Genomic DNA, 14114 nt, shown 5'->3' on the forward strand with positions numbered 1-14114 from the left:
GGGCCCATTCGAGGGAAAACACTCTCTATCAAGGATTTTTTCATACCCAGGGCTCGAACTCAAGACATCTGATTAAGGGAAGAACAGTCTCATCCACTGCACCATATCCTTTTGTGGTCAACAAGTAAATTTTATGTAGAACCAAAAACTATACTCGAATTGATAAAATAAATGGTGTAAAATATTGTTTTCTTTCTTACATTTTGGACAGTAAATATGTAGGACAATAATAATTAGCGTGGGGTCTTAAGAAAATTAGCATAGATTTCCAGAAATTCCAAATCAACCGGCAGTTCCAGGTTTGAAAACTACAACTCATTCCGACGGTTCAAACTTCAAACCATGCTTGCTGACTCGGCTTCTTCTTTCTTTTTCACCAAGACAGAGCAGTAGTCACGTGACACCCCTCACGTGCCTCCCCCCTTTATATTTCAGACTGCAACCCTACACTTTCGCTACATTCACTACCATATTCTTTTCACTAAGCAATTTTCTCTCCTACTTTTCTTTAAACCCCTTTTTTCTCCCCTAAGCCATGGCATCTGACAAGAAGATCAAGATCGGAATCAATGGTAAATACCCTTTTGATTCTTCTGTATAGATCTGGCCATGTTTGTTTTGGTTCTGATTTTCATTTTCTGATTTTATTTGAAACAGGATTTGGAAGGATTGGTCGTTTGGTGGCAAGAGTTGCTCTGCAGAGAGATGATGTTGAACTAGTTGCAGTGAACGACCCATTTATCTCTACTGATTACATGGTAAAGTTTGTTGTTAGATCCCTTTAGTGTTTACATGATTTTTGTAGATCTGGGAGGATCCTGACGTGGATCTCTGTGATTGGTGCAGACATACATGTTTAAGTATGATTCGGTTCATGGACAATGGAAACACCATGAGCTTAAAGTAAAGGATGAAAAGACCCTTCTTTTTGGTGAGAAGTCCGTCAGAGTCTTTGGAATTAGGTACTGATCTAGATTTATGTTTGTTTTTGGTTTTAGTTAATGGTGCTGAAGAAATTGACTAATATCTGGTGTTCTGATGTTATTATTAAAGGAACCCTGAGGAAATTCCATGGGCTGAAGCTGGTGCTGATTTCGTTGTGGAATCCACTGGTGTCTTCACTGACAAGGACAAGGCTGCTGCTCACTTGAAGGTTTGATTTATCTGCTTTCTTTATGTCTTTTTTTTGGTTTGATTGATTTTTCCAACTGCATTTCTGCTGTTTAGATTTGATCTATCATGCATTAACTCACAGCTAAAGCCACTAGTATATTTAATTTCATTGTTATTAGATCTTGTTTCTTGTGTTGGATCTAGTTTTGCGGAGAAAATGAAGCAAATTCCTGCATGTACTATTATAAAATTGGGATCTAAGTTACATACATTAAACTGTCACATTAAAAGTTTATCATGTAATTATAGAGATTTATCTGCTCTCTTACCTTATAACTAACTTGATTGTTTGTGTAAATAATTTAACAATATCCCTGATGTGTAACTTATCTATCTATGTATACATTTAACCAAATAATAATTGACATGGGGGTATCTGTGTTTGCACAGGGTGGTGCCAAGAAGGTTGTGATCTCTGCTCCTAGCAAGGATGCCCCCATGTTTGTTGTGGGTGTCAACGAGAAGGAATACAAGCCCGAATATGACATTGTCTCCAATGCTAGTTGCACTACCAACTGCCTTGCACCTTTGGCTAAGGTCATCAATGATAGGTTTGGCATTGTGGAGGGTCTCATGACTACTGTGCACTCCCTTACTGGTTAGTATATTCCTAGTTACTTTAAATTGCCCATCTGTGATGAGCTGTTATATATAGTTCTGATGCGATGCGATGCAATGGTCTTGTCACTCAGCCACCCAGAAGACTGTTGATGGTCCATCCATGAAGGACTGGAGAGGTGGAAGAGCTGCTTCATTCAACATCATTCCTAGCAGCACTGGTGCTGCCAAGGTAATTATTATTGGATTTTGGTGTCTTTGCTTATAGTTACTGTCTGTTCCATGTTTGTTGCATCTATGCTATAGAATACCATATAAACTAGAAGAGAATGTTAAGAAATGATACCTCAGTAGGCAAGTCAATCTTTCAGCAATGACAAAGTTTATAATTACTTCTTAAATTTTAGTTGCAAATATTCATCTCTAGAGTCTGTTTATTAGTCTGTTAAGCATTCGAAAGCAAATCCAATCTATGAAACATAACATGGAACTATGACAAAGTGAGCAAGCGATTAATGAGAAGTTTCGATTATTGTCTTGGTTTATTTTCGTTTTACTTTTGAGGGTTATTGCACCTGGTAATAACCTGATAGATTTTCAGTTTGATCAAGTTGCATTCATCATAATGTAGGCTGTTGGAAAAGTGCTCCCAGCTCTTAATGGAAAATTGACTGGAATGGCCTTCAGAGTTCCAACTGTTGATGTTTCTGTTGTGGACCTTACCGTAAGACTAGAGAAAGAAGCCTCTTATGATGACATCAAAGCTGCAATCAAGTAAGTTTCTGTTTGATCACTTGCGTTGTTTTATTGGTCCCTTGTGCAACTACACTAACTTGTTCCATGGTCTTCGATTCATAGGGAGGAATCGGAGGGTAAGTTGAAGGGCATCTTGGGATTCACAGAAGATGATGTGGTTTCCACAGACTTTGTTGGTGACAGCAGGTATATACTTGGTTCAATTTACTCAAAAGAGGTACCTTAATTATTGAAGTGCATTTGTTTAATGTGAAATTATTGGGTGCAGGTCAAGCATTTTCGATGCCAAGGCTGGAATTGCCTTGAGCAAGAACTTTGTGAAACTTGTGTCGTGGTATGACAATGAATGGGGTTACAGGTAATTTTCTTTGCGTTAGACTTCTCTTTGCTCATCTTTACACCACCAATAAATTTTTTTTAGTAACACAATTTGTTTCTGGACTTTGCAGCTCTCGTGTGATTGATTTGATCTGCCATATGGCTTCTGTTGCTTAAGGATTTGATGCTGGTGAAATGGCCTCTTTAGTTTTTGATTGAATCATAGGGGTATTAGTTTTCTATGGCCGGGAGTGGTCTTCTTGCTTAATTGTAATGGAATAACCAGAGAGGAACTACTGTGTTATCTTTGAGGAATGTTGGGCTTTTTTCGTTTGAATTGTCATGAATGAAATTTTACTTTTTCCCAATACAAGTTTGTTTTCGTTTCTTGGTTTTTGTTATCCTTGGTTTATGTCTTGGTTTGGCTTAAATGATTGAAGATTACACTACCTATGTTTCTGCTATTCCTGTTGAAGATCACATTTGATAATAATGCATCGAATGCATTAAAGTTTCTTATTGGCTCTGTCAAAAGTATTGAAGGTGGATTTTTCTAATTGGCAAGAGAAAGTATTAAAGAGGTGATTTATTAGTACTTATATTTTTCTCAGCATCTCTCTTTCAGTGTTGGAGCTTCATAAAATTAGCACTTCAGAGTTTCAGTCGGGAGCTGTGTTTTTTATTACGTGACATAAGATTTTCTTCTCAGTAGTTTTTCATTTTAGCTTTCACTTATGCAACTCGTTTTTTCCAGTAGTCTGAGTATGTGCAAAACTGAAATGGAAGCACTAAGGGCTTGTTTGATGTGAGAGATAACCGATAATTAATCGGGATTAAATTTGAAATGAATTTATTTTATGTTTGGTCGGAATAAAATTACGGGATAATTAATTGGAATTTGTTATCCATAGATTATAGTATTAATCCCGGAATAAGTAATCATAGGAAAATAATTTGTTTCCAACAAAATGACCCCTAATGGGTTATTTGATACACGGGATAAGGGATAGCAATCCTGTGATCAAATGTAGGATTATTTTATTTAGTGTTTGGTTGAAATTTCTGAATCGGGGTTAGCAATTTCGGGATAATTAATTTTGGGATAATAAATTCAGGAGAAAAACTTTGAATTGTTCAAAGTGATTAAGCAATTCAAGATTTGTTATAAATAGAATTGTATTTAAGGTGATTGTCTACACTTTAGAGAGATTTTAGAGTTTGTTACTTTGTGCCTAAGTTATTTTTCCCCTATAAATAGAAGATTCTATTTCATTGTATATGATCTCAAATCAATAAGAATTCTCTCTTTACTTTTTTCTATAATACTCTTCTTTTTCATTTATTGTTTCATAACACGTTATCAACAAGACTCTAACCAATTGAGTATACTATTAATTAGTTGTCTGATGTTTGAGAAAGTAAACCATCCGTGGAGACAAGATACAAGAATTTATGTGAGTCTCTTGCGTGAATTCCTATACAAGACATCTGCTTTGGTCACCAAGCTTTGAGATACGGGCATGATGCTCAACTTGTACATAATATTGAGCATAATGATTTTCAATTGCTCCATGAACTTATTTTAGGAATAAATTCTAGATTTAAGGTAAGTATTTTACCTATTTTCATTTAAATTCTTGAAATGCTATAATTTAATTTTAAATACAAGTAAAGATAATAAATTTTGATTATAATTCTTATAAAGTTTATAAGAAATTATAACCGCTCGAAGTGGTAAACGATTCTATGTCTTGTCATGATCAAATTCATGCATGATTACGAGCACAAGAAGTGAAAATCCGTCCCATTGAATTTGTTTCATTCTAGTTCCCTTGAGAGAATGTGGTAGTAGCATATGATAAGTCTGAAAAAGACAAAATTATTACCGTGAAAGTATCAAATGAATGTGGACATGATAATAGACGAAATTATAATCGTCATCATTGTGGTAATGAGAAAAATAAGGATTCTCAAAATAATCTTTCACTTTGTGAAAGTAATATTTGTCGTCAATTTGACATGAAATTTTGTAAAGCATATATAGATGATTATGGTCCATTCATGATGTGAATCTGATAACATGTGATTTATGAATACATATTCATTCTTGGAAGAATATGAGCATGCTAGTCGGCGAATATGTGGTAGTTAAAATTAATTGAGAGCTCTGGAAGAACCAATTATTACAATTTTGGAAGAATAAAATTGATAATCAATTAATTAATTGTGTCGTAGTAAGTCTCAAAGAAACATATTGAGTTTTTAAAGTATTTGTGAAAGCGGTTGGTTATATTGAGACTACAAATAAAGAAAAGATTTATTATCTTCTGCTACTACAACTTGTAGCGGGTATGTGAAAAGCTACCCGCTTTATTATCCAGTTTGTACTACATAAATAAAAGAATGCCGCAATAAAATAGAAGTTTATTGATTTAAAAACCCATATCATATAAACTTAGAGTTTATTGATAATTGCACACGGCATGGTATAAACATGAAGTTTATCAATATTGATAATTTATTCAATTGGCATAATTGGTTTAGTCATGTCAATTTAAGTATGATGTGCAAAAAGAGAATTCAAATTGGTTAATATTAAAGAACTAGAAAGTTCTTTACAAATTCTCTTGTGTTGCATGTTCTCATTAATTAATAGACCAATTAAAATTGGGATTGAATCTTATTGAATGCTGAAAATATCAAAAGTAAATATGGGCACATTCACCTGTCATGTATACCACATAAGATGCATCTATGAGATGGTTACATGTGCGATTATTATTAACCAGTAACATGTGTTTGAAAGATAACTTGCTCAATAATTTAATTTAGAGCATAACTTTCAGATTTTCTAATCAAGACAATTCACCTTAATAAGTTGGTTTACATCATAGATGAGTTAGCAAAATGATTTATTGTGTGCCTCTACTTAACAACTAAACTATTGCTTATGAGAATAAAATTTTCAATATTAGTTTGATATATGTTATAGCAAAAGTATCATTATATTCTCCCCTCACAAATGGTTTAGGGTCTGGAACCGAATAATTTCATCTTATTATTACTGATGTGTGTATTTTTATTAACACCATAATACACAAAGGTAGGTTTTCAAAGTTGAGGAAGCAAGTTAGTTTTTCTAACATGAGGGGGAAATACGATAAACAGTTGAGAAAAAGTTACGTGGAATAAATTATCATTTATACATCTATATCCTCGAATAAGATAATATGAACTTGGTGTTCAAAAAAGATAATTCATATGCAATAAATTGTCAGTCACGCAAGACGCATTTGCTGACCCAAAGAAAGTAACTATATTCTCAGTGCAATATTTCTATTAGAATAAGTCCTATAAGGACAAAATATATGGTACGCCTAATGCATATAGAAAAATCGGTTTTAAATAAAACTCTTGATAAAGAAGATGATCAAATGATCATAATATGGAGAAATGTGATCTAGAAAATCACATGACATAACATTTCATAAAATCTCAGGAGAGGTTCAGGTACTTAAAAATATGAATGAAGAAATCTCTATGTTATGTTTTTATGAAAAAAGAGGTTGAGACCGATATAAAATATTCGTCGACTACATCTATGATAATGCTAAATATATATATGAGGATCTTAAGCCTGGAGAAATAATTCAAGTAGAATTGGTTTCATTTGAAAGACATGTAGTTTTGGACCTCTAGTTCAAACACTTGAAAGCATAAAATTAAAGGTGTGCAGTCACTTTTATCTATCTTATATGTCTAGCATGTGAAGTCTGTTTATATGGCTTATATGACTTAATTTATATGACAATCCCTGAAGGATTTAAATCGTTTAAAGCATATACAATACTTGGTCCTAAAGCACCACATCCGAAGTGCAATTTGTGTACATATGTATCTTGCTATAACTATAAGCATGATAATGTGATAGTAAAATTTTTTGCATGTATGGAGATATTGAAAAATCCATTCCACGACATTATATGAAGACATTACATATCTACCAAGAATGATGATTTCAAGGTGCAACATATTCATTCCAGTTAATGGTCGATTTTTTAATCAAATCTCTACCAATGATCTTTAGAAAATGGTGCACAAGTTTGGATTTTGTGAAGGCTCAAAGATGTGAATTGGTTATCTCATAAGGGGGAGTTAATACACGTTGTATTCTTTTTCCCTTACAAAGTTTTGTCCCACCGGATTTTCCTTACAAGGGTTTTAACGAGGCAACCAAAAGGTATATTGTTAGATATGTGTACTCCTTTTCCTTTACTAGATTTTTTTCCACTAAGTTTTATTTTAGTTAAGATTTTAACGAGACACATTATTTGTTGAATATACATTCAAGGGGTAGTGTTATAAATAGAATTTTATTTAAGGTGAATGTCTATATTTTAGAGAGATCTTAGAGTTTGTTACTTTGTGGTAAAGTTGTTTTTTTCCCTATAAACAGAGGGGTTTTATAACATGATTAAAATGGAAAATAAAAATTTATTTCAACTTATTTAGTATTTATATTATACCAAGTATCCTCATTTTTAGTCCTATGAGCAATTCCGATAAAAACATATTCATTGAATGACTTTGTTATTATTTAATCCCTGCATTAAATCCCATAATTAAAATTTCAGGATAATTTGTTCTGTGCCAAACGACCTTTAAAGATGAAACACCAAATATTTCTCAAAAACATAATATTATATCATGTTAAAAAATAATACTATAATTAGAGCAAAATAAAATAATATAGAACAATGAAATGTAGAGAAGAAAGAGTGTAGACATTTCTCATTCAAGTGTATGTCTAAAAATCTGAATCAGGAACTCAAGCGTTCTCAATAGTCCCACTGTTGCTTTCACATCAACCTTCACTTACTTTTTTCTCAAAATTGTTTTTCCAGATATGATATTTTGCATTATGGTGTAGTCCTTACGGACAGAGGCGGACCTAAGTTGATGGTTGAGGACTTGAGGGGTCACGGAACCCCGTTAGCCTCGACAAAAACTCTATATATTTATCTTATATATATCTCTGTATACAGCTGAAACCACTTAAATAATTTTCGTGTGCCCTCAACCACAAAGGCAGACTGGAGGAGTGGTTTTAAGGGGGGAGCTTAAAATTTTAGCTTTGCTTGAGGTCGTGGGTTCCAATCTCATTTTCACCACTTTCTCCTCACCTTTTTATTATTCCTCTTTTGAATTCAACTAATTTGTATTTAATACCAACTTCACTTTTTACTTTTATCTTTTTTTTTTGAATTCAATTATAGTTTAGTTTTAATATATAATTGTCAACTTACTTAATTTTATTCCTTTTGAAATTCCTCCCTTAAAATTAAAAGCCTCAAATTGCAATTTATCGTGCTTCAGAAGTAGAAAAATACAAATCCTTCTGCCACAACTTTCTTCAACAATCACTTTGACAAAGTAGCGGATATCTGTCAACTCTAACTCGGCAATGACATCTAATTAAGAGTTTGAGGCTTTTCTTCAGTTCTTTTACTATTAGCACACCCTTAATCTTGATTTCTTTAGTAAGTTTCTTTGATAATTTTTGAAGTTTGAACATCCTTTTCATCATAAACACCTTTTTAATTGAGAAAAAGCTAGAAATTTTAAAGTTTGAAACAGTCTTAAATCAAATACCTTTCCTTTCCGTAACACCTATTTTGCGAAGAAATCTCTCTTTGTTCGATGCTTTTTATTTCTTTAGAAATTCTTTTTATTTGTACTTGGATGATAAGTCATCATAATCATTGAGTTTTTAAAAAGTTGCCCGTCAAATTTTATCGCTATTAATTAGCATATAATGATGCCCCCGTCGTGTTCAAATGCTCGATCTGCCTCTGCTTACAGATACATCCAAGGGTTGGTTGAGTGGTTTTCATCTTCAATATACACCATACGTCTTAAATTTTATCCCTTAATTGCCATCATAAGTAAAAAAAGTAAATATTCTTTGTAAGTGTTATAAATAGAATTCTATTTAAGGTGAATGTCTATATTCTAGAGAGATTCTAGGGTTTATTACTTGGTGGTTAAGTCACACTCTCCCTATAAATAGAGGGTTCTATTCCATTGTAAATCATCCCACAATCAATAAGAGTTCTCTCTCCCTACTTTTCTCTGCAATACTCTTCTTCTTCCTTTATTATTTCATAACACGTTATCAGCACGAGACTCTAACCAATTGAGTAGAAGCTTTGGGATTGAGCATAATGATTGTCAATTGTTCTATGAACTTCCTTCATGATTAAATTGTGAATTTAAGGTAAGTATTTTACTTTTCTCTTTCAAATTCTTGACATTCTATAATTTGATTTTAAATACAAGCAAAGACGATAAATTTTGATTGCAACTCTAATGGAGTTTGAAAGAAATTATAACCACCCAAAGTGGTAAAATTTCTATGCCTTGCCATGATCAAATTCATGTATGATTGTGGGCAAAGAATTGAAAACCCGTCCCATTGAATTCGCTCCATTCTCATTCCCTTAAGAGAATGTGATAGCAATATGTGATAAGTCTGAAAGAAGACAAAATTATTACTATGAATGTGTCAATGGATGTGGATGTGGCAATAGACGAAATTATAATTGTCATCATTATGGTAATGAGAACAATAAGGATTCTCAAAATAATCCTTCACTCCGTGAAAGTAATATTTGTCATCGATTTGACATGAGATTTTATAAAGCACATATAAATGATTATTGTCCATTCATGATGTGAATGTGACAACATCTAATTTATGAATACATATTCATTCTTGGAAGAATATGAACGTGCTAGTGGTAGTGAATATACCACACTCACCTCTAGAGGGAGGTTTGAGAGGAAATAAGAAAATAATGTCATTATTATGGCATAAATGGTCGTTAATCACATACTTATTGTACGCCAAAATATTTTGGCAATGTAATTATTAAAAGACAACGGTAATGCAAGAAACAGATCTTGCATATAATTTTGACCATAACCATTATGGTATAACTTTCTCTTTAAAAGAGATATTCACCATATGGATGTTGATGAATATGTGGTAGTACCAAATTAATTGAGAGCTCTGGAAGAGCCAATTATTACTATTTTGGAGAAACACAATTGATTACCAATAAGGTATTGTGTTGTAGTAAATCTCAGAGAAACTTATTCAGTTTCCAAAGTACACATGAAAGCGGTTGATTATATTGAGATTATAAATAAAGGAAAGATTTAATATCTTTTATTACTACAACTTGTAGCGGGATAATATGTATGTGAAAAGCTACCCGCTTTATTCTCCAGTTTGTACTACAGAAATAAAAGAACACCACACTAAAGTGGATGTTTATTGATATACAAACCCATATCATAATAAACTTGGTGTTTATCGATAATTGCACATGTCATGTTGTAAACCTGAACTTTATCAATATTGATAATTTATTCAGTTGGCATAATTGGTTTGGCCATATCAATTTAAGTATGATGTGCAAAAATAATAGAGAATTCACATGGGTAAATATTAAAGAACTAAAAAGTTCTTTACGAATTCTCTTATATTGCTTGTTTTCGCTAATTAATTGACCAACTAAAATTGGGATTGAATCCCATGCTAGAAATATCAAAAGTGAATATGGGCCCATTCACCTGCCATATATACCACATAAGATACATCTATGAGATGGTTACATGTGCGATTATTATTAACCTACAACTTGGTGTTTGCGAGGTAATTTGCTCAATAATTTAATTTAGAGCATAATTTCCAGATTTTCTATCCAAGATAGTTTATCTTGATAAGTTGGGTTACATCACAGTTGGTTTAGCAAAATTATTTATTGAGTGCCTCCACTTAATAGCTAAAATATTGCTTATGAGAATGAAGTTATCTATATCAGTTTGATATACGTTATATACGAAAATATATTATATTCTCCCCTCACAAGTGGTTCGGGGTCAGGAACAAAATAATTCTATCTTGTTATTATTGATGTGCGCTGTATATATTGATTAACACCATAACGCACAAAGATGGATTCCCAAAATTGAGAAAAAGTTAGTTTTTCTAACATGAGAGGGAGACAAGATAAACAATCGAGAAAATGTTACGTGGAATGAATTATTATTTATACATCTCGATACTCGAATAAGATAATATGAACTTGAAGTTCATAAATAGATAATTCATCTGCAATATATTGCAAAACATGCTAGACGCATTTGCTGACCCAAAGAAAGTAACTATATTCTCATTGCAAATGCTCATATTAAGTCCTAGAAGGACAAAGTCTATGGTACGCTTAAAGCGTATAGACAAATCGGTTTCAAATAAAACTTCTTGATAAAGAAGATGAGAAAATGATCATAATAAAGGAGGCAAGTGATCTAGAAGATCACATGACATAACACTTCATAAAGTCTCATGAGAGATTCAGGTACCTGAATATATGAATGAAGAGATCCCTATGTTATGTCTTTATGAAAAAATATTGGAACCGATATAAAATGTTTGTCGACGACATCTACCATAGCGCTAAGTATAGATGATGATCTTAAGTCTATCGAATATAGACACAAAAGTATTGGCCAAATGGAAGAGACATAATTCAAGTAGAATTGATTCCATATGAAAGACATATAATTTTGTCTATGTTGTTCAAATACTTGAAAGTATAAAGTCAATGGTATGTGCAATCAGTTTTCGATATCTTATATGTTTAGCATGACATAAAAACTTGATATGCATCTAAAGTCTATTATATGACTTATATGACTTAACTTATATGACAATCCTTGAAGGATTTAAATCGCTTGAAGCATATACATTCTTGGTCCCGAAGTACCGTATGATAAGTGTAATTTGTGCATATGTATTTTGCTATAACTATAAACATGATAATGTGATAGCGAGAATACCTCTATGGAGATATTGAAAAGGTCATTCTACGGCAGTTTATGAAGACATTATATCTCTATCAAGAATGATGATTTCAAAATGCAATATATTCATTCAAGTTAATATGGCTGATTTGTTTATCAAGTCTCTACCAAAGATCGTTTGAAGATGGTGCACAAGATTGGAATGCAAATGCTTAAAGATGTGAATTAATGCTCTCCTCAGGAGGAGTTAAAACGCGTTGTACTCTTTTTCCCTTACAAAGTTTTGTCCCACTGGGTTTTCCTTGTAAGGGTTTTAACGAGGCAACCAAAAGACGTATTGTTAGATATGTGTACTCTTTTTCCTTCTCTAGAATTTTTTTCCCATTGGGTTTTATTTAGTTAAGGTTTTAACGAGGCACATTATCTATTGAATAGACATTCAAGGGGGAGTGTTATAAATAGAATTCTATTTAAGGTGAATGTCTATATTCTAGAGAGATTCTAGGGTTTATTACTTGGTGGCTAAGTCACTCTCTCCCTATAAATAGAGGGTTCTAGTCCATTGCAAATCATCCCAAAATCAATAAGAGTTCTCTCTCCCTACTTTTCTCTGCAATACTCTTCTTCTTCTTTTATTGTTTCATAACAGCAAGGAAGTAATAGTTTAGGGTGCAAATTGTTTTTAAAAAAACATGACTTTGAAACATAAGATCTTTAATGTTGAATTTTTTGTACCTCAACCATCCTTTGGGACCAGGAAGAGCAAGTTCGTTTATTTGGTTTGATTTGATGCAGAAGCTACCAGCCGAATCGACTAACAAATAATAGGCTAAAGATATGAGCTCATTCGACTAATCAGTGATCCCTGATTCTTTCAATTGAACTTTAACTAAAAAAGAATGAAGAAAAAGAGAGATAAACAACAGACAATAGAACTGTATGACCCAAAAATCAAAATCAAAAGATTGGTAACCACTTCCCAAACTAATTTGAGGAAAAGACATAAATAGGTAATATTTGAGTAAAAATTTCAAAAACATAGTAGCAATAGTTATTTTACTGTTACACCCCATATTTTCGTACGTGAAAGTACACCATAAGTAAATTGATGAAAGCTTGGAAATGAGATGTTACATCCCGCATTTTTGTATGTTAAAAGTTTCATCGTAAGTTAATCGACGAAAGTTCGGGAATGAGATTATTTTTGAGATTATAAGTATTATGCTATTTCAAATAAGTGATAAGTAAATTTGTAAAGGTGAGAGGGTAAGCGAATCGAAGAAAAAAGGTTTTGTCGAAGTTTGATATTTTGGGATAAAATACGGTGCAAGCTATAATACATCGTATTTATAGACTAGTGTCATACAAAGTATCACATGACCATGATAGTAGGATACATAAAGTGTGTTAAAAGTGAGTAGTATTTTAAGTAAGTTGAAATACTTCTTAATTATATGAATAATTGAGTAATTAATAATTTTTGGTGGAAGATTAGCTAATTAATTATAATTTTTGGATAAATGTAACCCCTCCGACGTGGCAACCCAAGGAGACCTTGATCCAAGCCAAATAATGAGTCTTAACTAGGTAACAAGTGGCTTATTTAGAGAAGTTTTGTGACCAAGTCATCTCCTAAGTGGGGCCCACACCCACTAGGATAAAAGAGCTCTTTAAATCACTTAAGGGAGGTCCTTATTGGAAAGAAAGCTTCAGCAAGGTTCATAAATTGCAATGGCAACGTTGTGTTTCAAAACATTTCATACGAAGACTGATTTATACTAAATAGCGTGAGATTTTGAAATTTTAAGGAGTACGGTACAATCTTTCTCAAGAATATCATACGAATTTTCCCCTACTTCGATCTGCCGTTGCGTTTTTTATCACAAAAGACGTGTGTTAAAGGGATTGTCAAGAGAATCGGCTCATGTATGTTAAGACTATCCCTTCTTTCTTTTGACATGATCTATACGATACAAACGAAATGTGCAAATGCACAAATTCCATAAATAACTCTGTTCATAGAAGTATTAGAAATATCTATGTTCTTGAATTTCCATGTATCATAATATTTTATCATCTATTCATGGGTTTCAGAAAAATATGAAAGTTGAAAAGAGTTTATTTTATGACATTACTCAAAGGCAAAATAGTCTTATGACATTCTAAAAGATTTTATTAACGTACTTTTCATGCATTGCATTCATGTACATTGACCCATGATTCAGACGGTGTTATATACGCGTATATATATATATGGGAGAGGTTATGTCGTTATATACGCACCACCACATGATCAGTTGGTATACGTTGATAGTTTTGCCCACAATGGCCGATATAATATGATGGGATGTCCTCAGAGGCCTGATGATGTTATGAAATATGTACCTATGCACGACATGACATTCATACGCATATATGCATGACACTATAATTATTTC

At 32.7% G+C, this 14114-nt stretch overlaps 1 protein-coding gene across 1 annotated transcript; it reads left to right on the plus strand.

Annotated features, from left to right (window-relative positions):
• The first annotated feature begins 450 nt into the window (after positions 1–450).
• LOC104229411 (glyceraldehyde-3-phosphate dehydrogenase, cytosolic) lies at positions 451–3193 on the plus strand. Its single transcript, XM_009782054.2, has 10 exons — positions 451–572; positions 658–758; positions 847–962; positions 1054–1153; positions 1564–1771; positions 1866–1963; positions 2363–2505; positions 2590–2673; positions 2756–2845; positions 2937–3193. Exons 1-10 carry the CDS (start codon positions 536–538, stop codon positions 2980–2982), a joined length of 1023 nt encoding a protein of 340 aa, XP_009780356.1. The 5' UTR covers positions 451–535; the 3' UTR covers positions 2983–3193.
• Positions 3194–14114: the final 10921 nt, after the last annotated feature.

The sequence above is a fragment of the Nicotiana sylvestris genome, chromosome 12, assembly GCF_000393655.2.
Source record: "Nicotiana sylvestris chromosome 12, ASM39365v2, whole genome shotgun sequence".
In the NCBI taxonomy this organism is placed as follows: Eukaryota; Viridiplantae; Streptophyta; class Magnoliopsida; order Solanales; family Solanaceae; genus Nicotiana; species Nicotiana sylvestris.